Source organism: Salmo salar, chromosome ssa05 (assembly GCF_905237065.1).
Source record: "Salmo salar chromosome ssa05, Ssal_v3.1, whole genome shotgun sequence".
NCBI lineage: Eukaryota > Metazoa > Chordata > Actinopteri > Salmoniformes > Salmonidae > Salmo > Salmo salar.
In genome coordinates this window covers 87,598,500-87,626,382 of record NC_059446.1, presented here as the reverse complement: position 1 = coordinate 87,626,382, position 27,883 = coordinate 87,598,500, and the positions used below count along the sequence as shown (strand labels likewise).

At 41.2% G+C, this 27,883-nt stretch overlaps 1 protein-coding gene across 1 annotated transcript in view; it reads right to left on the bottom strand.

The window, feature by feature from the left end:
• Positions 1-1,147: 1,147 nt before the first annotated feature.
• The window catches only part of LOC106599124 (sister chromatid cohesion protein DCC1), a 29,063-nt gene continuing 2,327 nt past the window's right edge, over positions 1,148-27,883 (bottom strand). Inside the window, exons 3-9 of the mRNA XM_045719303.1 lie at positions 24,763-24,897; positions 23,113-23,203; positions 5,394-5,532; positions 2,471-2,523; positions 2,169-2,323; positions 1,554-1,702; positions 1,148-1,360 (exon numbers count right to left, since the gene is read on the bottom strand). Of these exons, the coding sequence (XP_045575259.1) occupies positions 1,249-1,360; positions 1,554-1,702; positions 2,169-2,323; positions 2,471-2,523; positions 5,394-5,532; positions 23,113-23,203; positions 24,763-24,897 (834 nt within the window). The 3' untranslated portion in view covers positions 1,148-1,248. The remainder of the gene's footprint in view (positions 1,361-1,553; positions 1,703-2,168; positions 2,324-2,470; positions 2,524-5,393; positions 5,533-23,112; positions 23,204-24,762; positions 24,898-27,883) is intronic.

The window sequence follows — 27,883 nt, the reverse complement described above, 5'->3', positions numbered from 1 at the left end:
TGCAATTGGCATGCTGACTGCAGGAATGTCCACCAGAGATGTTGCCAGAGAACTGAATGTTAATTTCACTACCTTAATACCATAAGCTGCCTCCAACGGTGTTTTAGAGAATTTGGCAGTACGTCCAACCGGCCTCAAAACCTCAGAACATGTATAACCACGCCAGCCCATGACCTCCGCTTCCGGCTTCTTCACCTGTGGGATCGTCTGAGAAAGGTGGGAGGGGTGCTGATGAGTATTTCTGTATGTAATAAAGCCCTTTTGTGGGGAATAACTTATTCTGATTGGCTGAGCCCCTGCCCAGTCATGTGAAATCCATCGATTAGGGCATAATGTATTTCTATTGACTGATTTCCTATGAACTGTAACTCAGTAAAAAATTTGAAATTGGTGAATTTATATTTTTGTTCCGTATAAATTTAGCCAATGAAATTGTGAGAACGAAACAATTTGTTGTTGCATATTTGACAAACTGGCTTAGATTAATAAAGAGCCCTACAATAATAATAAGAGCTAGTGAGCAGGCAGACTAGTCCCAGTAAACGGCCATCTTGGATGCTGTCTCCAGTTCTTTTATGGTGACTCCACCTTCAGTTGTCACTAGTTACCACAAAGTCAAAATTGTCTAGATCGTAAAAATTAAAAATGGGGGAAAAATAAATAGGTCCTTTATATTTAGACCAAAAAAAGAAAAAGTTATGTTAAGGCTAAGATTATCAGTGTGGTTAATGTAAGATCAGATTTTAAGAAAATACCTTCTAGAAATGGGCTGTGTTAAGTCATAATTAGGACTTTGTGGCTGGGGTAGTGACAACCCGTTTTAACAATGTTTGGCCATTTTATTTAACCATCCTTTGACCCCGGGCCCCTCCCGCACAATTATTTAAAAAATATTTAGGATAAAATCATTTATGGTGCTTTTTATTTATATTTTATCCTAACCTTGTTTCCAACAGTAAAATATTGGGTTGGATAATTTTTTGTGTTCTTTTAGAAATTAAAACAAATTTTCTTTGAAAGCCTTCTTGTCACTGCCCTTCTGCCTCTTGCCACTGGAGGTCACTAAATTATCAAATTGTGACTGTGGTATTATGAATAAAGTAGAAGATATACAGTATAGGTGGGAGGAAAAACACAAAGTCGGTAATAATTACAAAAACATTAGATTTTTATTACAACACTTTAACAAATACAACAATACACTGATTCCAAACAACTTTGCTCGTCAATTAAGATATCCAAGCGTCTTCATGTTGCCACTGGCCTTCTTGAATTGAAGACTTTTATTCCGTTTTGCGTGGACAAACGAGCGTATTTGGTTAGAAGAGCTCCAGTTGTTTGCTTTTCTCCACACAAGTCCCTGCATGAAAATAACAACGATTGGTCCTCAATAATTTAACACAGAAAGCTTTCCAGATTAAGCAAGAACGTTGGACCAACACTACCTAGCTGTGTATCACACCACAAACATCTGGCACACAAGTCTAAATCTCTAATAGTCATTATTGTACAGTACAGAGACAACGGTCATTCTGATGCTCAGTTTTACTCACTGTATGTAAGGGGTGATGTCCTCCTCGGTCCACTTCTCTCTCATGGTGAAGAGATGGGTGAATCTCTCCAGTGTGTCCTCGGGAAGATCTTCCACTCTCAGCAGAGATATGGTCTCTGGTTTGGAGCTGCGGTCCACAAGGGCTAGACTCTGTATAGAAACCCATAACCATCTGGTCATATTACATCTGGATAATCTTGTAATCATGTCTGCCAACAACCATCACGTCTTTAAAATGTGTAATTACCATATTTCTAAAGCTAAAATAAAGCCTAAAACGTAAACATCCATTATGAGATATTTTGCTGTAGAATCTGAGAATAGTCTTGTCCATATGTTAAAAAAAATGTCGGTAAAGACATGCTCTGGAACTTTGACTAGTCAGTATTTTTCAACCTCCCGACTTGGACTGGATGTGTCAATGTGTAGTTCATACATGCATAATCTGCGCCGCAGAAAAACATCCTAACCTCAAATTAGCCACGAAATCCCTAATTTGAAAGCAACTGTTTTCTGGGAGCAATGCGGCGCCATTTTCCCTACATTTTCTGGACCAGGTTTAATCTGGAAAACTGGCCCATCCATCTGTGCACTGCCAGTCTGGCCCCCTCCTCACCTTCAGCTGGTCCAGTCTAGTGCCCATGCCCTCTGGGACACTTTGCTGCCACACCTCCTGGAACTCTGCCAGGTTGAACTTCACTGCGTTCTGCAGCAGCATCTGGGCTGTGGCTCTGCACACCATGTCCTCGTTCAGCGCAAAGAAAACCTCATCTGAAAAATAGGACATTTTCTATTCTGTTCAATATCAATTAAATAGCTATGAAGAGCCAAAATATTGCATGAGGTAGTTGGCTGTGTGTCACTCTACAGCACACCAAAGCATTAAAAATGTACAATAGACAGTACTTTCTTACTTACCGTTGTCCGTGTAGCGCCTTCCATAACAGTTCAAGCTATGCTCTATCATCTCCCTGGGCAGGAGAAGGGGTTTGGATGAGTATTAAAGAAAGACATGAATTCCCTACCCCACACACATGCACACTTCAATGTTGTCATGATGATTACATGCAACAGAACAGAGCTTCTGCACACTTTGGTTCAATGAACATTTAAAGATATTTGTTGTCCTGAGCCTTTAGTCAAATGTGGCCTTTGAACGAGCTTACAACATGATGACTACCTACCTACCTACCTGCTAAGTATTACAACATGATGACTACCTACCTACCTACCTGCTAAGTATTACAACATGATGACTACCTACCTACCTGCTAAGTATTACAACATGATGACTACCTACCTACCTACCTGCTAAGTATTACAACATGATGACTACCTACCTACCTACCTGCTAAGTATTACAACATGATGACTACCTACCTACCTACCTGCTAAGTATTACAACATGATGACTACCTACCTACCTACCTGCTAAGTATTACAACATGATGACTACCTACCTACCTACCTGCTAAGTATTACAACATGATGACTACCTACCCACCTACCTGCTAAGTATTACAACATGATGACTACCACCTACCTACCTGCTAAGTATTACAACATGATGACCACCTACCTACCTACCTGCTAAGTATTACAACATGATGACTACCTACCTACCTACCTGCTAAGTATTACAACATGATGACTACCTACCTACCTACCTACCTGCTAAGTATTACAACATGATGACTCCTACCTACCTACCTGCTAAGTATTACAACATGATGACTACCTACCACCTACCTGCTAAGTATTACAACATGATGACTACCTACCTACCTACCTGCTAAGTATTACAACATGATGACTACCTACCTACCTACCTGCTAAGTATTACAACATGATGACTACCTACCTACCTACCTGCTAAGTATTACAACATGATGACCACCTACCTACCTACCTGCTAAGTATTACAACATGATGACTACCTACCTACCTACCTGCTAAGTATTACAACATGATGACTACCTACCTACCTACCTGCTAAGTATTACAACATGATGACTACCTACCTACCTACCTGCTAAGTATTACAACATGATGACTACCTACCTACCTACCTGCTAAGTATTACAACATGATGACTACCTACCTACCTACCTGCTAAGTATTACAACATGATGACTACCTACCTACCTACCTGCTAAGTATTGCAACATGATGACTACCTACCTACCTACCTGCTAAGTATTACAACATGATGACTACCTACCTACCTACCTGCTAAGTATTACAACATGATGACTACCTACCTACCTACCTGCTAAGTATTACAACATGATGACCACCTACCTACCTGCTAAGTATTACAACATGATGACCACCTACCTACCTACCTGCTAAGTATTACAACATGATGACTACCTACCTACCTGCTAAGTATTACAACATGATGACCACCTACCTACCTGCTAAGTATTACAACATGATGACTACCTACCTACCTGCTAAGTATTACAACATGATGACTACCTACCTACCTACCTGCTAAGTATTACAACATGATGACTACCTACCTACCTACCTGCTAAGTATTACAACATGATGACTACCTACCTACCTACCTGCTAAGTATTACAACATGATGACTACCTACCTACCTACCTGCTAAGTATTACAACATGATGACTACCTACCTACCTACCTGCTAAGTATTACAACATGATGACTACCTACCTACCTACCTGCTAAGTATTACAACATGATGACTACCTACCTACCTACCTGCTAAGTATTACAACATGATGACTACCTACCTACCTACCTGCTAAGTATTACAACATGATGACTACCTACCTACCTGCTAAGTATTACAACATGATGACTACCTACCTACCTACCTGCTAAGTATTACAACATGATGACTACCTACCTACCTGCTAAGTATTACAACATGATGACTACCTACCTACCTGCTAAGTATTACAACATGATGACTACCTACCTACCTGCTAAGTATTACAACATGATGACTACCTACCTACCTACCTGCTAAGTATTACAACATGATGACTACCTACCTACCTACCTGCTAAGTATTACAACATGATGACTACCTACCTACCTACCTGCTAAGTATTACAACATGATGACTACCTACCTACCTACCTGCTAAGTATTACAACATGATGACTACCTACCTACCTACCTGCTAAGTATTACAACATGATGACTACCTACCTACCTACCTGCTAAGTATTACAACATGATGACTACCTACCTACCTACCTGCTAAGTATTACAACATGATGACTACCTACCTACCTGCTAAGTATTACAACATGATGACTACCTACCTACCTACCTGCTAAGTATTACAACATGATGACTACCTACCTACCTGCTAAGTATTACAACATGATGACTACCTACCTACCTGCTAAGTATTACAACATGATGACTACCTACCTACCTGCTAAGTATTACAACATGATGACTACCTACCTACCTACTTGCTAAGTATTACACCATGATGACTACCTACCTACTTGCTAAGTATTACACCATGATGACTACCTACCTACTTGCTAAGTATTACAACATGACTACCTACTTGCTAAGTATTACAACATGATGACTACCTACCTGCTAAGTATTACAACATGATGCCAACCTACCTACCTACTTGCTAAGTATTACAACATGATGACTACCTACCTGCTAAGTATTACAACAAACTACTCTCCACTCTACCATTTTATTTAACTAGGCAAGTCAGTTAACAATACATTCTTATTTAAAATGACGGCCTACACCGGCCAAACCCGGACGACACTGGGCCAATTGTGCGCCGCCCTATGGGACAGCCATAACGTTGACTAACTGCACCTACTGTGGCTCCAGACGTCCTAACTCCTCCAGACTGACACTAAGAGGGACTTTACTGAAGGACCAGGACTCAGAGTCCACCAGCTGAGTGATGTGACCCAGTAGCTTCATCTCATAGTCAAAATCCAACAGCCTCCAGTAGCCTGGAATACACAAGAGGGGAACATGTGAAAATAGCACAGGACAAACAAACACATGTGGATACACCAAGGCCAGCATGTTATTTCCTAAATAGACACAAACCACATACAGTAGATCACATATCTAAATGGAAAGTGTGAGAAAATAAACATTTGGAAGATTTGAGAATCATTCTTACCGTTGACCTCACAGGCATGAATAGTCTGTAGTTGGGCCTCCAGTTCCTCCACACTTGCTTGGATTCTTTCAAGCAGGTCTCCCATAGTGTACTGCCAAAATAAACATTTTATCAAGCAGGTCTCCCATAGTGTACTGCCAAAAGGAAAGGTTTTATCAAGCAGGTCTCCCATAGTGTACTGCCAAAATAAACGTTTTATCAAGCAGGTCTCCCATAGTGTACTGCCAAAAGGAAAGGTTTTATCAAGCAGGTCTCCCATAGTGTACTGCCAAAAGGAAAGGTTTTATCAAGCAGGTCTCCCATAGTGTACTGCCAAAAGGAAAGGTTTTATCAAGCAGGTCTCCCATAGTGTACTGCCAAAAGGAAAGGTTTTATCAAGCAGGTCTCCCATAGTGTACTGCCAAAAGGAAAGGTTTTATCAAGCAGGTCTCCCATAGTGTACTGCCAAAAGGAAAGGTTTTATCAAGCAGGTCTCCCATAGTGTACTGCCAAAAGGAAAGGTTTTATCAAGCAGGTCTCCCATAGTGTACTGCCAAAAGGAAAGGTTTTATCAAGCAGGTCTCCCATAGTGTACTGCCAAAAGGAAAGGTTTTATCAAGCAGGTCTCCCCTAGTGTACTGCCAAAATGAAAGGTTTTATCAAGCAGGTCTCCCCTAGTGTACTGCCAAAAGGAAAGGTTTTATCAAGCAGGTCTCCCCTAGTGTACTGCCAAAAGGAAAGGTTTTATCAAGCAGGTCTCCCATAGTGTACTGCCAAAAGGAAAGGCTTTATCAAGCAGGTCTCCCATAGTGTACTGCCAAAAGGAAAGGTTTTATCAAGCAGGTCTCCCCTAGTGTACTGCCAAAAGGAAAGGTTTTATCAAGCAGGTCTCCCATAGTGTACTGCCAAAAGGAAAGGCTTTATCAAGCAGGTCTCCCATAGTGTACTGCCAAAAGGAAAGGCTTTATCAAGCAGGTCTCCCATAGTGTACTGCCAAAAGGAAAGGTTTTATCAAGCAGGTCTCCCATAGTGTACTGCCAAAAGGAAAGGTTTTATCAAGCAGGTCTCCCATAGTGTACTGCCAAAAGGAAAGGCTTTATCAAGCAGGTCTCCCATAGTGTACTGCCAAAAGGAAAGGCTTTATCAAGCAGGTCTCCCATAGTGTACTGCCAAAAGGAAAGGTTTTATCAAGCAGGTCTCCCATAGTGTACTGCCAAAAGGAAACGTTTTATCAAGCAGGTCTCCCATAGTGTACTGCCAAAAGGAAAGTTTTTATCAAGCAGGTCTCCCATAGTGTACTGCCAAAAGGAAAGGTTTTATCAAGCAGGTCTCCCATAGTGTACTGCCAAAAGGAAAGGTTTTATCAAGCAGGTCTCCCATAGTGTACTGCCAAAAGGAAAGGTTTTATCAAGCAGGTCTCCCATAGTGTACTGCCAAAAGGAAAGGTTTTATCAAGCAGGTCTCCCATAGTGTACTGCCAAAAGGAAAGGTTTTATCAAGCAGGTCTCCCATAGTGTACTGCCAAAAGGAAAGGTTTTATCAAGCAGGTCTCCCATAGTGTACTGCCAAAAGGAAAGGTTTTATCAAGCAGGTCTCCCCTAGTGTACTGCCAAAAGGAAAGGTTTTATCAAGCAGGTCTCCCATAGTGTACTGCCAAAAGGAAAGGTTTTATCAAGCAGGTCTCCCATAGTGTACTGCCAAAAGGAAAGGCTTTATCAAGCAGGTCTCCCCTAGTGTACTGCCAAAAGGAAAGGTTTTATCAAGCAGGTCTCCCATAGTGTACTGCCAAAAGGAAAGGTTTTATCAAGCAGGTCTCCCATAGTGTACTGCCAAAAGGAAAGGTTTTATCAAGCAGCTCTTCCATAGTGTACTGCCAAAAGGAAAGGTTTTATCAAGCAGGTCTCCCATAGTGTACTGCCAAAAGGAAAGGCTTTATCAAGCAGGTCTCCCATAGTGTACTGCCAAAAGGAAAGGTTTTATCAAGCAGGTCTCCCATAGTGTACCGCCAAAAGGAAAGGTTTTATCAAGCAGGTCTCCCATAGTGTACTGCCAAAAGGAAAGGCTTTATCAAGCAGGTCTCCCATAGTGTACTGCCAAAAGGAAAGGTTTTATCAAGCAGGTCTCCCTAGTGTACTGCCAAAAGGAAAGGTTTTATCAAGCAGGTCTCCCATAGTGTACTGCCAAAAGGAAAGGCTTTATCAAGCAGGTCTCCCCATAGTGTACTGCCAAAAGGAAAGGCTTTATCAAGCAGGTCTCCCATAGTGTACTGCCAAAAGGAAAGGTTTTAAAAACAGAGAACTTTGACATGAACAAGAATCCATAGGTTTATTTAGTCAGTGTACAATAGAGGCGATGTTCTAGTGTGTTCTAGCCTGTCACATGTCTTCTCTTAGCGGGACCAACTTTACTGATAGTTGCTTTACCGAGGAAAAAAGTTGTACTTAATATGAATGTGACAGTCTTACCTTAAAATGAATGGACTAATTGTAAGTCTCTCTGGATAAAAGCGTCTGCTAAAATGGCATATAATATAATATAGTACAGTTAGTAAGTACCTTCCCGTCCGTGACGTCCTCCTGCCCACTGATAACTGGGCCCTCGTACGGATTCTCCATCAGAAGTTTCTTCAGCTTCTTTAGTTTGGGATGACGTTTCCTCAACTCCCAGTAACTGTTAGAAAAGCCCCAAATCTGTTAGGAAAAGGGTCATTTCTTAGTCCTGTATACATTTCAGCATATTACTTCACACTACAACATTCTGTAGGTACTGGAGAGCATTATTGGTGTGTAACATTTGGGGAAAGTCGTACAGTATTGAGAACATTGAATGATGTAGGTCAGGTATTCCCAAACTGGGGTAACGCGCAATGCCGTCGGGGGTACGCCAAAATAAAATAAAAATCCTTCACATTTTCAAACAGTACATTTATATTTTCTAAACGGGGCTATACATTTGGGTGAGGTTTTTTCTCGCCCGAGTAGCCTGGTTTCACTGGCTAAAATATAACTAACTATCTAGTGTTCAGCGAAATAACAACACAATGTCAAACACAGGTAGCCTAGTCAAATAATTAACTTCCAATCACATTAACCGGTACTCTCTCGCGCAAAACCGTCACTCTTGCGCAGACATTTAGAAACATGACAATTTGAAAAATAAGCCACGGGAGTTTTTTGAGTGAGAATAAAGACGATTTTCGAGTAGTAAGACATGTATAAAAGCAACAGATACCATTAATATGAAGGGGCTAGAAGAGTCTTATATGGTGAGCTACCGAGTGGCTAGGATAGGCAAGCCCCATACTATTGTGGAGGACTTAATTCTTCCTGCTGCTGCGGATATGGCTGGGACAATGCTTGGGGAAAAGGCCCAAAAAACTATACAGAAAATGCCTTCATCAAACAACTCTGTTTCATGAGAAAATCAGTGACATGGCAGATGTTTCGAATCAATTACTGCTTCTCATACAAGCCAGTGAATTCTATACGTTACAGCTGGATGAGTCAACAGACATGGCGGGCCGTCACAGCTCCTGGTATATGTCTGTTACGTTTATGGGGGTCAATTAAGGAAGACATCCTCTTCTGCAAACCACTGGAAACCAGGACAACAGGAGAGGATATTTTTAAAGTACTGGACAGCTTTGTGACATCAAATGGACTTCGGTGGTCAAGATGTGTTGGTATCTGTACTGATGGTACAAAAGCCATGACAGGGAGACATAGTGGAGTGGTAACGTGTGTGCAAGCAGTTGCTCCTGACACCACATGGGTACACTGCAGCATCCACCAAGAGGCTCTTGCTGCCAAGGGAATGCCCGACGGCTTGAAAGACGTTTTGGACACTACAGTGAAAATGGTTAACTTTGTTAAAGCAAGGCTCCTGAACTCTTGTGTATTTTCTGCATTATGCAATGATATGGGCAGCGACCATGTAACACTTTTACAACATACAGACTTCACTGGTTATCAAGGGGCAAAGTATTGACACGTTTCTTTGATTTGAGAGCTTAAAGTTCTTTACTGACCAAAATGTTCACTTGTCTGACCGCTTGCATGATGACGAGTTTCTCACACGACTGGCCTATCTGGGTGATGTTTTTTCTCACCTGAATGATCTGAATGTAGGATTACAGGGACTCTCCGCAACTATATTCAATGTGCGGGACAAAATTGAGGCTATGATTAAGAAGTTGGAACAAGGACAACACACAGGTCTTTCCATCATTGTATGATTTTTTGTGTGCAAATTAACTCAAGTTTACGGACAATGTCAAATGTGCGAGCTGGCTGCGCAATTACACAGGTACTTTCCCAAAACGGACGACACAAACAACTGGATTCATTATCCCTTTCATGCCCTGCCTCCAGTCCACTTACCGATATCTGAACAAGAGAGCCTCATAGAAATTGCAACAAGCGGTTCTGTGAATAAATTGTATTTAATTGGAAGCCACTGCCAGATTTCTGGATTGGGCTGCACTCAGAGTATCCTGCCTTGACAAATCGCGCTGTTAAGACACTGATGCCATTTGCAACCACATACCTATGTGAGAGTGGATTCTTGGCCCTCGCTAGCATGAAAACTAAATACAGCACAGACCGTGTGTGGAAAATGATTTAAGACAGACTCTCTCCAATACAACCCAACACCGCAGAGTTATGTGCATCCTTTCAAGCACACCCTTCTCATTAACCTGTGGTGAGTTATTCACAATTTTCAATGAACAAATAAGGTTTTATATGTAAGATGGCTAAATAAAAGAGCAAAATTATTGATTATTATTATATTATTATTTGTGCCCTGGTCCTATAAGAGCTCTTTGTCACTTCCCACGAGCCGGGTTGTGACAAAAACTCACTCATTCTTATGTTTAATGAATGTATCGTATAGTGTGTGTGTGTGTGTGGCAGGCTTACAATGATGGCACAAAACAACATTTGAGAGTGCGCTGACCCTGGTGCTTAGAGGGGGTACGTAGCTGGAGGTTGAACGTTTGAAGGGGACGGGACTATAAAAAGTTTGGCAACCACTAATGTAGGTGAACACAGTAAATTAGAAAAATATTTAATACATCACAGTGAACTCACTGTGTAATGTCTATTAGAGGTTGACCGATTAATAGGGCTGATTTCAAGTTTTCATAACAATCGGAAATCGGTATTTTTGGACGCTGATTTGGCCATTTTTTTATTTATTTTTTAGACCTTTATTTAACTAGCAAGTCAGTTAAGAACACATTCTTATTTTCAATGACGGCCTAGGAACGGTGGGTTATCCTGTTGGGTCTAGGGGGCAGCATTTGCACGTCTGGATAAAAAAAATGTACCCGATTTAATCTGGTTACTAATCCTACCCAGTAACTAGAATATGCATATACTTATTATATATGGATAGAAAACACTCTAAAGTTTCCAAAACTGTTTGAATGGTGTCTGTGAGTATAACAGAACTCATTTGGCAGGCAAAACCCTGAGACATTTTCTGACAGGAAGTGGATACCTGATGTGTTGTATTGACTTTAAAGCTATCCCATTGAAAGACACAGGGGTTTAGGAATATTTTGGCACTTCCTATTGCTTCCACTAGATGTCACCAGCCTTTACAAAGTGTTTTGAGTCTTCTGGAGGGAGATCTGACCGAACAAGAGCCATGGAACGGTGATGTCCCATTAGACACCTGGCGCGCTACTTCATGTTGGGTACCCTCGTTCCAATACGTTATAAAAGGCTATGCATTCGGTCCACCTTGAATATTATTCATGTTCTGGTTAAAAAAGGCCCTAATGATTTATGCTATACAACGTTTGACATGTTTGAACGAACGGAAATATATTTTTTCCCCTCGTTCATGACGAAGTCCGGCTGGCTTACATCATGTGCTAACGAGACGGAGATTTTTGGACATAAATGATGAGCTTTTTGAACAAAACTACATTCGTTATGGACCTGTGATACCTGGAAGTGACATCTGATGAAGAGAATCAAAGGTAATGGATTATTTACATAGTATTTTCGATTTTAGATCTCCCCAACATGACGTCTAGTCTGTATCGCAACGCCGTATTTTTCTGGGCACAGTGCTCAGATTATTGCAAAGTGTGATTTCCCAGTAAGGTTATTTTTAAATCTGGCAAGTTGATTGCGTTCAAAAGATGTAAATCTATAATTCTTTAAATGACAATATAATATTTTAACAATGTTTTCTAATTTTAATTATTTAATTTCTGACGCTGACTTGACTGCCGGTTATTGGAGGGAAACGATTTCCTCAACATCAATGCCATAGTAAAACGCTGTTTTTTGTATATAAATATGAACTTGATAGAACTAAAAATGCATGCATTGTCTAACATAATGTCCTAGGAGTGTCATCTGATGGAGATTGTAAAAGGTTAGTGTATCATTTTAGCTGGTTTTATGGTTTTGGTGACCCTGTCTTTGACTTGACAAAACATTACACACAACTCTTGTAAATGTACTGTCCTAACATACTCTAAATTTATGCTTTAGCCGTAAAACCTTTTTGAAATCGTAAAACGTGGTTAGATTAAGGAGATGTTTATCTTTCAAATGGTGTAACATAGTTGTATTTTTGAAAAATTTGAATTTTGACATTTATTTGGATTCAAATTTGCCGCTCTTGAAATGCACCTGCTGTTGATGGAGGCACCACAGGTGGCACGCTAGCGTCCCACCTAGCCCCTGCCTTGTTCAGGGGCAGAACGACAGATTTTTTACCTTGTCAGCCCCTGCCTGCTGGGGTATTTACCACGCGTACTCTACTGCTGGGGTATTGCAACGCGGTGATACTGCCTGCACCTCACTTTAAGTGTTACACGCGGTGATACTCCTCCTGCCTGCTAGTATTGCAAGCGCGGTGATGCCACTGCCTGCCTGCCTGCTAAGTGTTACTGGCAGCGGTGACTACCTGCCTGCCTGCTAAGTGTTACAACATGTTCAGGCCACCCTGCCTGCCTGCTGGGGAGTGTTACAACCTTGGGTACCGCCTGCCTGCCTGCCTTAGCTGGGGTATTGCAACACATGGTGACCACCTGCCTGCCTGCCACTGGGTATTGCAGCCTTGTTGTTTTGCCTGCCTGCCTGCTAGGTATTACCCGCATGATGACTGCCTGCCTGCCTGCTCGTGTTGCAGCATGGTGACTGCCTGCCTGCCTGCTGTAGTCCTATACTACCTACCACCCCTACCTTCTAATATTAGAGAACAACATGGCTACCATAACTACCGGCTGCTAGAAATTATTGCTTTAACATTATGACTCCTGCCTACCCACTACCACTATGCTATATATTACAACATAGATGACTACCTCACCTACCTACCTGCTAAGTATTACAACATGATGGACTACCTACCCCCTACCTCCTAATATTACAACACTTTTTGATGATCTACCATCCCCACCTACCTGCTAGAGTATTAGCAACATGATGACCACCTACCTAACCTACCTGCTAGGTATTACAAACATGATGACTACCAGCCCTACCTGCTAAGTATTACAACATGATGATCTACCCATGCCACCTGCTAAGTATTACAACATGATGACCACCCCATACCTACCTGCTGCAGTGTTACAACATGATGACATACCTACCAACCTCCTAAGTATTACAACATGATGACTCGACCACCACCACCTGCTAAGTATTACAACATGATGACCCACCTACCACTGCTAATATTACAACACATGATGACTACCTACCTACCTGCTAAGTGTTACAACATGTGATGACTACCTACCTGCCACCTGCTAAGTATTACAACATGATGACCAACTACCTCACCTACCGCTAAGTATTACAACATGATGACTACCTACCTACCTGCTAAGTATTACAACATGATGACTACCTACCCGACCTACCTGCTAAGTATTACAACATGATGACTACCTACCTACCTACCTGCTAAGTATTACAACATGACTACCTACCTACCTGCTAAGTATTACAACATGATGACTACCACCACCACCTGCTAAGTATTACAACATGATGACCTACCTACCTACCTGCTAAGTATTACAACATGATGACTACCTACCTACCTGCTAAGTATTACAACATGATGACCACCTACCTACCACCTGCTAAGTATTACAACATGATGACTACCACCTACCTACCTGCTAAGTATTACAACATGATGACTACCTACCTACCTACCTGCTAAGTATTACAACATGATGACTACCTACCTACCGCTAAGTATTACAACATGATGACTACCTACCTACCTACCTGCTAAGTATTACAACATGATGACTACCTACCTACCTACAGCTAATTACAACATGATGACTACCTACCTACCTGCTAAGTATTACAACATGATGACTACCTACCTACCTGCTAAGTATTACAACATGATGACTACCTACCTACCTGCTAAGTATTACAACATGATGACTACCTACCTACCTGCTAAGTATTACAACAGATGACTACCTACCTACCTGCTAAGTATTACAACATGATGACTACCTACCTACCTGCTAAGTATTACAACATGATGACTACCCACCTACCTGCTAAGTATTACAACAGATGACTACCTACCTACCCTAAGTATTACAACATGATGACTACCTACCTACTAAGTATTACAACATGATGACTACCTACCTACCTGCTAAGTATTACAACATGATGACCACCACCCACCTACCTGCTAAGTATTACAACATGATGACCACCTACCTACCTGCTAGATTACAACATAGATGACTACCTACCTACCTACCTGCTAAGTATTACACCACGATGACTACTCCTCACCTACCTGCTAAGTATTACAACATGATGACTACCTACCTACCTGCTAAGTATTACAACATGATGACTCACCTACCTACCTGCTAAGTATTACAACATGATGACCACCACCTACCTGCTAAGTATTACAACATGATGACTACCCCACCTACCTGCTAAGTATTACAACATGATGACTCACCTACCTACCTGCTAAGTATTACAACATGATACCACCTACCTACCTGCTAAGTATTACAACATGATGACTACCTACCTACCTGCTAATATTACAACATGATGACCACCTACCTACCTGCTAAGTATTACAACATGATGACTACCTACCTACCTGCTAAGTATTACAACATGATGACTACCTACCTACCTGCTAAGTATTACAACATGATGACTACCTACCTACCTACCTGCTAAGTATTACAACCATGATGACTACCTACCTACCTCCACCTGCTAAGTATTACAACATGATGACTACCTACCACCTACCTGCTAAGTATTACAACATGATGACTACCTACCACCTACCTGCTAAGTATTACAACATGATGACTCCCCTACCACTACCTGCTAAAGTATTACAACATGATGACCACCTACCTACCTGCCTAAGTATTACAACATGATGACTACCCTACCTACCTGCTAAGTATTGCAACATGATGACTCACCTACCATACCTGCTACGTATTACAACATGATGACTACCTACCTACCTACCTGCTAAGTATTACAACATGATGACTACCCACCACCCTACCTGCTAAGTATTACAACATGATGACTACACCTACCTACCTGCTAAGTATTACACCATGATGACTACCACTACCTACCTGCTAAGTATTACAACATGATGACTACCTACCTACCTAGCTAAGTATTACAACATGATGACTACCTACCTACCTACCTGCTAAGTATTACAACATGATGACTACCACCTACCTACCTGCTAAGTATTACAACATGATGACTACCTACCTACCTGCTAAGTATTACAACATGATGACTACCTACCTACCTCGCTAAGTATTACAACATGATGACTACCCACTACCTGCTAAGTATTACAACATGATGACTACCTACCTACCTACTAAGTATTACAACACGATGACTACCTACCTACCTACCTGCTAAGTATTACAACATGATGACTACCTACCTACCTACCTCTAAGTATTACAACATGATGACTACCTACCTACTGCTAAGTATTACACCATGATGACTACCTACCTACCTGCTAAGTATTACAACATGATGACTACCTACCTACCTGCTAAGTATTACAACATGATGACTACCTACCTACCACCTGCTAAGTATTACAACATGATGACCCCCTACCTACCTGCTAAGTATTACAACATGATGACTACCTACCTACCTGCTAAGTATTACAACATGATGACTACCTACCTGCTAAGTATTACAACATGATGACTACCTACCTACCTGCTAAGTATTACAACATGATGACTACCTACCTACCTGCTAAGTATTACAACATGATGACCACCTACCTACCTGCTAAGTATTACAACACGATGACTACCTCCTACCTGCTAAGTATTACAACATGATGACTACCTACCTACCTACCTGCTAAGTATTACAACATGATGACTACCTACCTACCTGCTAAGTATTACACACTGATGACTACCTACCTACCTGCTAAGTATTACAACATGATGACCACCCACCTACCTGCTAAGTATTACAACATGATGACTACCTACCTACCTACCTGCTAAGTATTACAACATGATGACTACCTCCACCTACCTGCTAAGTATTACAACATGATGACTACCTACCTACCTGCTAAGTATTACAACATGATGACTACCTACCTACCTACCTGCTAAGTATTACAACATGATGACTACCTACCTCACCTGCTAAGTATTACAACATGATGACCACCTACCTGCTAAGTATTACAACATGATGACTACCTACCTACCTACCGCTAAGTATTACAACATGATGATCTACCACCACCTGCTAAGTATTACAACATGATGACTACCTACCTACCTACCTGCTAAGTATTACAACATGATGACCACCTACCTACCTACCTGCTAAGTATTACAACATGATGACTACCCTACCTACCTGCTAAGTATTACAACATGATGACCTACCCACCTACCTGCTAAGTATTACAACATGATGACTACCTGCCACCTGCTAAGTATTACAACATGATGACTACCTACCTACCTGCTAAGTATTACAACATGATGACTACCACCTACCTACCTGCTAAGTATTACAACATGATGACTACCTACCTACCTACCTGCTAAGTATTACAACATGATGACTACCTACCTACCTACCTGCTAAGTATTACAACATGATGACCACCACCTACCTGCTAAGTATTACAACATGATGACCACCTACCTACCTACCTGCTAAGTATTACAACATGATGACTACCTCCACCTACCTGCTAGGTATTACAACATGATGACTACCTACCTACCTGCTAAGTATTACAACATGATGACTACCTACCTACCTGCTAAGTATTACAACATGATGACTACCTACCTACCTGCTAAGTATTACAACATGATGACTACCTCACCTACCTGCCTAAGTATTACAACATGATGACTACCTACCTACCTGCTAAGTATTACAACATGATGACTACCTCCACCTACCTGCTAAGTATTACAACATGATGACTACCTACCTACCTGCTAAGTATTACAACATGATGACTACCACCTACCTACCTGCTAAGTATTACAACATGATGACTACCTACCTACCCACCTGCTAAGTATTACAACATGATGACTACCTACCTACCTACCTGCTAAGTATTACAACACGATGACTACCTACCTACCTACCTGCTAAGTATTACAACATGATGACTACCTACCTACCTACCTGCTAAGTATTACAACATGATGACTACCTACCTACCTGCTAAGTATTACAACATGATGACTACCTACCTACCTACCTGCTAAGTATTACAACATGATGACTACCTACCTACCTGCTAAGTATTACAACATGATGACTACCTACCTACCTACCTGCTAAGTATTACAACATGATGACTACCTACCACCTACCGCTAAGTATTACAACATGATGACTACCTACCTACCTGCTAAGTATTACACCATGATGACTACCTACCCACCTACCTGCTAAGTATTACAACACGATGACTACCTCCACCTACCTGCTAAGTATTACAACATGATGACTACCTACCTACCTGCTAAGTATTACAACATGATGACTACCTACCTACCTGCTAAGTATTACAACATGATGACTACCTACCTACCTGCTAAGTATTACACCATGATGACTACCTACCTACCTACCTGCTAAGTATTACAACATGATGACTACCTACCTACCTGCTAAGTATTACAACATGATGACTACCTACCTACCTACCTGCTAAGTATTACAACATGATGACTACCTACCTACCTACCTGCTAAGTATTACAACATGATGACTACCTACCTACCACCTGCTAAGTATTACAACATGATGACTACCTACCTACCTACCTGCTAAGTATTACAACATGATGACTACCTACCTACCTACCTGCTAAGTATTACAACATGATGACTACCTACCACCTACCTGCTAAGTATTACAACATGATGACTACCACCACCTACCTGCTAAGTATTACAACATGATGACTACCTACCTACCTACCTGCTAAGTATTACACCATGATGACTACCTACCTACCTGCTAAGTATTACAACATGATGACTACCTACCTACCTGCTAAGTATTACAACATGATGACTACCTCACCTACCTACCTGCTAAGTATTACAACATGATGACTACCTACCTACCTACCTGCTAAGTATTACAACATGATGACTACCTACCTACCTACCTGCTAAGTATTACAACATGATGACTACCTACCTACCTGCTAAGTATTACAACATGATGACTACCTACCTACCTACCTGCTAAGTATTACAACATGATGACTACCTACCTACCTGCTAAGTATTACAACATGATGACTACCTACCTACCTACCTGCTAAGTATTACAACATGATGACCCCCTACCTACCCACTGCTAAGTATTACAACATGATGACTACCTACCTACCTACCTGCTAAGTATTACAACATGATGACTACCTACCTACCTGCTAAGTATTACAACATGATGACTACCTCCACCTACCTGCTAAGTATTACAACATGATGACTCCACCTACCTACCTGCTAAGTATTACAACATGATGACTCAACCTACCTACCTACCTGCTAAGTATTACAACATGATGACTACCTACCTACCTGCTAAGTATTACAACATGATGACTACCTACCTACCTGCTAAGTATTACAACATGATGACTACCTACCTACCTGCTAAGTATTACAACATGATGACTACCTACCTACCTACCTGCTAAGTATTACAACATGATGACTACCTACCTACCTGCTAAGTATTACAACATGATGACTACCTACCTACCTGCTAAGTATTACAACATGATGACTACCTACCTACCTGCTAAGTATTACACCATGATGACTACCTACCTACCTACCTGCTAAGTATTACACCATGATGACTACCTACCTACCTACCTGCTAAGTATTACACCATGATGACTACCTACCTACCTACCTGCTAGGTATTACAACATGATGACTACCTACCTACCTGCTAAGTATTACAACATGATGACCCCCTACCTACCTGCTAAGTATTACAACATGATGACTACCTACCTACCTGCTAAGTATTACAACATGATGACTACCTACCTACCTACCTGCTAAGTATTACAACATGATGACCACCTACCTACCACCAGCTAAGTATTACAACATGATGACTACCTACCTACCTACCTGCTAAGTATTACAACATGATGACTACCTACCTACCTGCTAAGTATTACAACATGATGACTACCTACCTACCTGCTAAGTATTACAACATGATGACCACCTACCTACCTGCTAAGTATTACAACATGATGACTACCTACCTACCTGCTAAGTATTACAACATGATGACTACCTACCTACCTGCTAAGTATTACAACATGATGACTACCTACCTACCTGCTAAGTATTACAACATGATGACTACCTACCTACCTACGCTAAGTATTACAACATGATGACTACCTACCACCTACCTGCTAAGTATTACAACATGATGACTACCTACCTACCTACCTGCTAAGTATTACACCATGATGACTACCTACCTGCTAAGTATTACAACATGATGACTACCTACCTACCTACCTGCTAAGTATTACAACATGATGACTACCTACCTACCTACCTGCTAAGTATTACAACATGATGACCTACCTACCTACCTGCTAAGTATTACAACATGATGACTACCTACCTACCTGCTAAGTATTACAACATGATGACTACCTACCTACCTGCTAAGTATTACAACATGATGACTACCTACCTACCTGCTAAGTATTACAACATGATGACTACCTACCTACCTGCTAAGTATTACAACATGATGACTACCTACCTACCTGCTAAGTATTACAACATGATGACTACCTACCTACCTACCTGCTAAGTATTACAACATGATGACTACCTACCTACCTACCTGCTAAGTATTACAACATGATGACTACCTACCTACCTACCTGCTAAGTATTACAACATGATGACTACCTACCTACCTACCTGCTAAGTATTACAACATGATGACCACCTACCTACCTGCTAAGTATTACAACATGATGACCACCTACCTACCTGCTAAGTATTACAACATGAGTGACTACCTACCTACCTACCTGCTAAGTATTACAACATGATGACTACCTACCTACCTACCTGCTAAGTATTACAACATGATGACCACCTACCTACCTGCTAAGTATTACAACATGATGACTACCTACCTACCTGCTAAGTATTACAACATGATGACTACCTACCTACCTGCTAAGTATTACAACATGATGACCACCTACCTGCTAAGTATTACACCATGATGACTACCTACCTACCTACCTGCTAAGTATTACAACATGATGACTACCTACCTACCTACCTGCTAAGTATTACAACATGATGACTACCTACCTACCTACCTGCTAAGTATTACAACATGATGACCCCCCACCTACCTGCTAAGTATTACAACATGATGACTACCTATCTACCTGCTAAGTATTACAACATGATGACTACCTATCTACCTGCTAAGTATTACAACATGATGACTACCTACCTGCTAAGTATTACACCATGATGACTACCTACCTACCTACCTACCTACCTGCTAAGTATTACACCATGATGACTACCTACCTACCTGCTAAGTATTACAACATGATGACTACCTCCATACCTACCTACCTGCTAAGTATTACAACATGATGACTACCTACCTACCTGCTAAGTATTACAACATGATGACTACCTACCTACCTGCTAAGTATTACAACATGATGACTACCTACCTACCTGCTAAGTATTACAACATGATGACTACCTACCTACCTGCTAAGTATTACAACATGATGACTACCTACCTACCTGCTAAGTATTACAACATGATGACTACCTACCTACCTACCTGCTAAGTATTACACCATGATGACTACCTACCTACCTGCTAAGTATTACAACATGATGACTACCTACCTACCTGCTAAGTATTACAACATGATGACTACCTACCTACCTGCTAAGTATTACAACATGATGACTACCTACCTACCTGCTAAGTATTACAACATGATGACTACCTACCTACCTGCTAAGTATTACAACATGATGACTACCTACCTACCTGCTAAGTATTACAACATGATGACTACCTACCTACCTGCTAAGTATTACAACATGATGACCACCTACCTACCTGCTAAGTATTACAACATGATGACCACCTACCACCTACCTGCTAAGTATTACAACATGATGACCACCTACCACCTACCTGCTAAGTATTACAACATGATGACCACCTACCTACCTACCTGCTAAGTATTACAACATGATGACCACCTACCTACCTACCTGCTAAGTATTACAACATGATGACCACCTACCTACCTACCTGCTAAGTATTACAACATGATGACTACCTACCTACCACCACCTGCTAAGTATTACAACATGATGACCACCTACCTACCTACCTGCTAAGTATTACAACATGATGACCACCTACCTACCTACCTGCTAAGTATTACAACATGATGACCACCTACCTACCTACCTGCTAAGTATTACAACATGATGACCACCTACCTACCTACCTGCTAAGTATTACAACATGATGACTACCTACCTACCTGCTAAGTATTACAACATGATGACTACCTACCTACCTACCTGCTAAGTATTACAACATGATGACTACCTACCTACCTGCTAAGTATTACACCATGATGACTACCTACCTACCTGCTAAGTATTACACCATGATGACTACCTACCTACCTGCTAAGTATTACAACATGATGACTACCTACCTACCTGCTAAGTATTACACCATGATGACTACCTACCTACCTGCTAAGTATTACAACATGATGACTACCTACCTACCTACCTGCTAAGTATTACAACATGATGACTACCTACCTACCTGCTAAGTATTACAACATGATGACTACCTACCTACCTACCTGCTAAGTATTACAACATGATGACTACCTACCTACCTACCTGCTAAGTATTACAACATGATGACTACCTACCTACCTACCTGCTAAGTATTACAACATGATGACTACCTACCTACCTGCTAAGTATTACAACATGACTACCTACCTACCTGCTAAGTATTACAACATGACTACCTACCTACCTACTTGCTAAGTATTACACCATGACTACCTACCTACCTACTTGCTAAGTATTACACCATGATGACTACCTACCTGCTAAGTATTACAACATGATGACTACCTACCTGCTAAGTATTACAACATGATGACTACCTACCTACCTGCTAAGTATTACAACATGATGACTACCTACCTGCTAAGTATTACAACATGATGACAACCTACCTACCTACTTGCTAAGTATTACAACATGATGACTACCTACCTGCTAAGTATTACAACAAACTACTCTCCACTCTACCATTTTATTTAACTAGGCAAGTCAGTTAACAATACATTCTTATTTAAAATGACGGCCTACACCGGCCAAACCCGGACGACACTGGGCCAATTGTGCGACGCCCTATGGGACAGCCATAACGTTGACTAACTGCACCTACTGTGGCTCCAGACGTCCCTAACTCCTCCAGACTGACACTAAGAGGGACTTTACTGAAGGACCAGGACTCAGAGTCCACCAGCTGAGTGATGTGACCCAGTAGCTTCATCTCATAGTCAAAATCCAACAGCCTCCAGTAGCCTGGAATACACAAGAGGGGAACATGTGAAAATAGCACAGGACAAACAAACACATCCTCATACATGTGGATACACCAAGGCCAGCATGTTATTTCCTAAATAGACACAAACCACATACAGTAGATCACATATCTAAATGGAAAGTGTGAGAAAATAAACATTTGGAAGATTTGAGAATCATTCTTACCGTTGACCTCACAGGCATGAATAGTCTGTAGTTGGGCCTCCAGTTCCTCCACACTTGCTTGGATTCTTTCAAGCAGGTCTCCCATAGTGTACTGCCAAAATAAACGTTTTATCAAGCAGGTCTCCCATAGTGTACTGCCAAAAGGAAAGGTTTTATCAAGCAGGTCTCCCATAGTGTACTGCCAAAAGGAAAGGTTTTATCAAGCAGGTCTCCCATAGTGTACTGCCAAAAGGAAAGGTTTTATCAAGCAGGTCTCCCATAGTGTACTGCCAAAAGGAAAGGTTTTATCAAGCAGGTCTCCCCTAGTGTACTGCCAAAAGGAAAGGTTTTATCAAGCAGGTCTCCCATAGTGTACTGCCAAAAGGAAAGGTTTTATCAAGCAGGTCTCCCATAGTGTACTGCCAAAAGGAAAGGTTTTATCAAGCAGGTCTCCCATAGTGTACTGCCAAAAGGAAAGGTTTTATCAAGCAGGTCTCCCATAGTGTACTGCCAAAAGGAAAGGTTTTATCAAGCAGGTCTCCCATAGTGTACTGCCAAAAGGAAAGGTTTTATCAAGCAGGTCTCCCATAGTGTACTGCCAAAAGGAAAGGTTTTATCAAGCAGGTCTCCCATAGTGTACTGCCAAAAGGAAAGGTTTTATCAAGCAGGTCTCCCATAGTGTACTGCCAAAAGGAAAGGTTTTATCAAGCAGGTCTCCCATAGTGTACTGCCAAAAGGAAAGGTTTTATCAAGCAGGTCTCCCATAGTGTACTGCCAAAAGGAAAGGTTTTATCAAGCAGGTCTCCCATAGTGTACTGCCAAAAGGAAAGGTTTTATCAAGCAGGTCTCCCATAGTGTACTGCCAAAAGGAAAGGTTTTATCAAGCAGGTCTCCCATAGTGTACTGCCAAAAGGAAAGGTTTTATCAAGCAGGTCTCCCATAGTGTACTGCCAAAAGGAAAGGTTTTATCAAGCAGGTCTCCCATAGTGTACTGCCAAAAGGAAAGGTTTTATCAAGCAGGTCTCCCATAGTGTACTGCCAAAAGGAAAGGTTTTATCAAGCAGGTCTCCCATAGTGTACTGCCAAAAGGAAAGGCTTTATCAAGCAGGTCTCCCATAGTGTACTGCCAAAAGGAAAGGTTTTATCAAGCAGGTCTCCCATAGTGTACTGCCAAAAGGAAAGGTTTTATCAAGCAGGTCTCCCATAGTGTACTGCCAAAAGGAAAGGTTTTATCAAGCAGGTCTCCCATAGTGTACTGCCAAAAGGAAAGGTTTTATCAAGCAGGTCTCCCATAGTGTACTGCCAAAAGGAAAGGTTTTATCAAGCAGGTCTCCCATAGTGTACTGCCAAAAGGAAAGGTTTTATCAAGCAGGTCTCCCATAGTGTACTGCCAAAAGGAAAGGTTTTAAAAACAGAGAACGTTGACATGAACAAGAATCCATAGGTTTATTTAGTCAGTGTACAATAGAGGCGCTGTTCTAGTGTGTTCTAGCCTGTCACATGTCTTCTCTTAGCGGGACCAACTTTACTGATAGTTGCTTTACAGAGGAAAAAAGTTGTACTTACTATGAATGTGACAGTCTTACCTTAAAATGAATGGACTAACTGTAAGTCTCTCTGGATAAAAGCGTCTGCTAAAATGGCATATAATATAGTACAGTTAGTAAGTACCTTCCCGTCCGTGACGTCCTCCTGCCCACTGATAACTGGGCCCTCGTACGGATTCTCCATCAGAAGTTTCTTCAGCTTCTTTAGTTTGGGATGACGTTTCCTCAACTCCCAGTAACTGTTAGAAAAGCCCCAAATCTGTTAGGAAAAGGGTCATTTCTTAGTCCTGTATACATTTCAGCATATTACTTCACACTACAACATTCTGTAGGTACTGGAGAGCATTACTGGTGTGTAATATTTGGGGAAAGTCGTACAGTATTGAGAACATTGAATGATGTAGGTCAGGTATTCCCAAACTGGGGTAACGCGCAATGCCGTCGGGGGGTACGCCAAAATAAAATAAAAATCCTTCACATTTTCAAACAGTACATTTATATTTTCTAAACGGGGCTATACATTTGGGTGAGGTTTTTTTCTCGCCCGAGTAGCCTGGTTTCACTGGCTAAAATATAACTAACTATCTAGTGTTCAGCGAAATAACAACACAATGTCAAACACAGGTAGCCTAGTCAAATAATTAACTTCCAATCACATTAACAATTACTCTCTTGCTGGAAACCTTCACTCTTGCGCAGACATTTAGAAACATGACAATTTGAAAAATAAGCCACGGGAGTTTTTTGAGTGAGAATAAAGACGATTTTCGAGTAGTAAGACATGTATAAAAGCAACAGATACCATTAATAAGAAGGGGCTAGAAGAGTCTTATATGGTGAGCTACCGAGTGGCTAGGACAGGCAAGCCCCATACTATTGTGGAGGACTTAATTCTTCCTGCTGCCGCGGATATGGCTGGGACAATGCTGGGGGAAAAGGCCCAAAAAAACTATACAGACAATGCCTTCATCAAACAACTCTGTTTCATGAGAAAATCAGTGACATGGCAGATGTTTTGAAACAATTACTGCTTCTCATACAAGCCAGTGAATTCTATACGTTACAGCTGGATGAGTCAACAGATGTGGCTGGCCGGCACAGCTCCTGGTATATGTCCGTTACGTTTATGGGGGGTCAATTAAGGAAGACATCCTCTTCTGCAAACCACTGGAAACCAGGACAACATGAGAGGATATTTTTAAAGTACTGGACAGCTTTGTGGCATCAAATGGACTTCGGTGGTCAAGACGTGTTGGTATCTGTACTGATGGTACAAAAGCCATGACAGGGAGACATAGTGGAGTGGTAACGTGTGTGCAAGCAGTTGCTCTTGACGCCACTTGGGTACACTGCAGCATCCACCAAGAGGATCTTGCTGCCAAGGGAATGCCTGACGGCTTGAAAGACGTTTTGGACACTACAGTGAAAATGGTTAACTTTGTTAAAGCAAGGCCCCTGAACTCTTGTGTATTTTCTGCATTATGCAATGATATGGGCAGCGACCATGTAACACTTTTACAACATACAGACTGCACTGGTTATCAAGGGGCAAAGTATTGACACGTTTCTTTGATTTGAGAGACGAGCTTAAAGTTCTTTACTGACCAAAATGTTCACTTGTCTGACCGCTTGCATGATGACGAGTTTCTCACACGACTGGCCTATCTGAGGGATGTTTTTTCTCGCCTGAATGATCTGAATGTAGGATTACAGGGACTCTCCGCAACTATATTCAATGTGCGGGACAAAATTGAGGCTATGATTAAGAAGTGTGAGAGCTCTTCTCTGTCTGCATTAACAAGGACAACACACAGGTCTTTCCATCATTGTATGATTTATTTTGTGTGTAAATGAACTCAAGCTTACGGACAATGTCAAATGAGAAATAGGGAAGCACCTGAGTGAGTTGGGTGCGCAATTACACAGGTACTTTCCTGAAACGGTCGACACAAACAAGTAGATTCATTATCCCTTTCATGCCCTGCCTCCAGTCCACTTACCCATATCTGAACAAGAGAGCCTCATCCAACCCAACACTGCAGTTATGTGCATCCTGTCAAGCACACCCTTCTCATTAACCTGTGGTGAGTTATTCACAATTTTCAATGAACAAATAAGGTTTTATATGTAAGATGGCTAAATAAAAGAGCAAAATTATTGATTATTATTATATTATTATTTGTGCCCTGGTCCTATAAGAGCTCTTTGTCACTTCCCACGAGCCGGGTTGTGACAAAAACTCACTCATTCTTGTTTAATAAATGTATCGTATAGTGTGTGTGTGTGGCAGGCTTACAGTGATGGCACAAAACAACATTTGAGAGTGCGCTGACCCTGGTGTTAGAGGGGGGTACGTAGCTGGAGGTTGAACGTTTGAAGGGGTACGGGACTATAAAAAGTTTGGCAACCACTAATGTAGGTGAACACAGTAAATTAGAAAAATATTTAATACATCACAGTGAACTCACTGTGTAATGTCTAGAGGTTGACCGATTAATAGGGCCGATTTCAAGTTTTCATAACAATCGGAAATCGGTATTTTTGGCCGCTGATTTGGCAATTTTTTTTTTTTTTTTTACCTTTATTTAACCAGGCAAGTCAGTTAAGAACACATTCTTATTTTCAATGACGGCCTAGGAACGGTGGGTTAACTGTCTTGTTCAGGGGCAGAACGACAGATTTTTACCTTGTCAGCTCAGGGATTCAATCTTTCAACCTTACGGTTAACTAGTCCCCCCCTTTAACCTTCACCCACCGGCGTTACCCTCTGCGAATGCAGTAAGAAGCTAAGGTAAGTTGCTAGCTAGCATTAAACTTATCTTATAAAAAACAATCAATCATAATCCCTTGTTGATGGTTGATGATATTACTAGTTTATCTAGCCTGTCCTGCATTGCATATAATCACTTAGGTACACGTTGCTCCAACCATAAACATCAATGCCTTTCTTAAAATCAATACACAAGTATATATTTTTAAACCTGCATATTTAGCTAAAAGAAATCCAGGTTAGCAGGCAATATTAACCAGGTGAAATTGTGTCATTTTGCGTTCATTGCACGCAGAGTCAGTGTATATGCAACAGTTTGGGTCGCCTGGCTCGTTGCGAACTAATTTGCCAGAATTTTACGTAATTATGACATAACATTGAAGATTGTGCAATGTAACAGGAAAAACGTTTCGTTTTCGAGATTATAGTTTCCGGATTCGACCATATTAATGACCTAAGGCTCGTATTTCTGTGT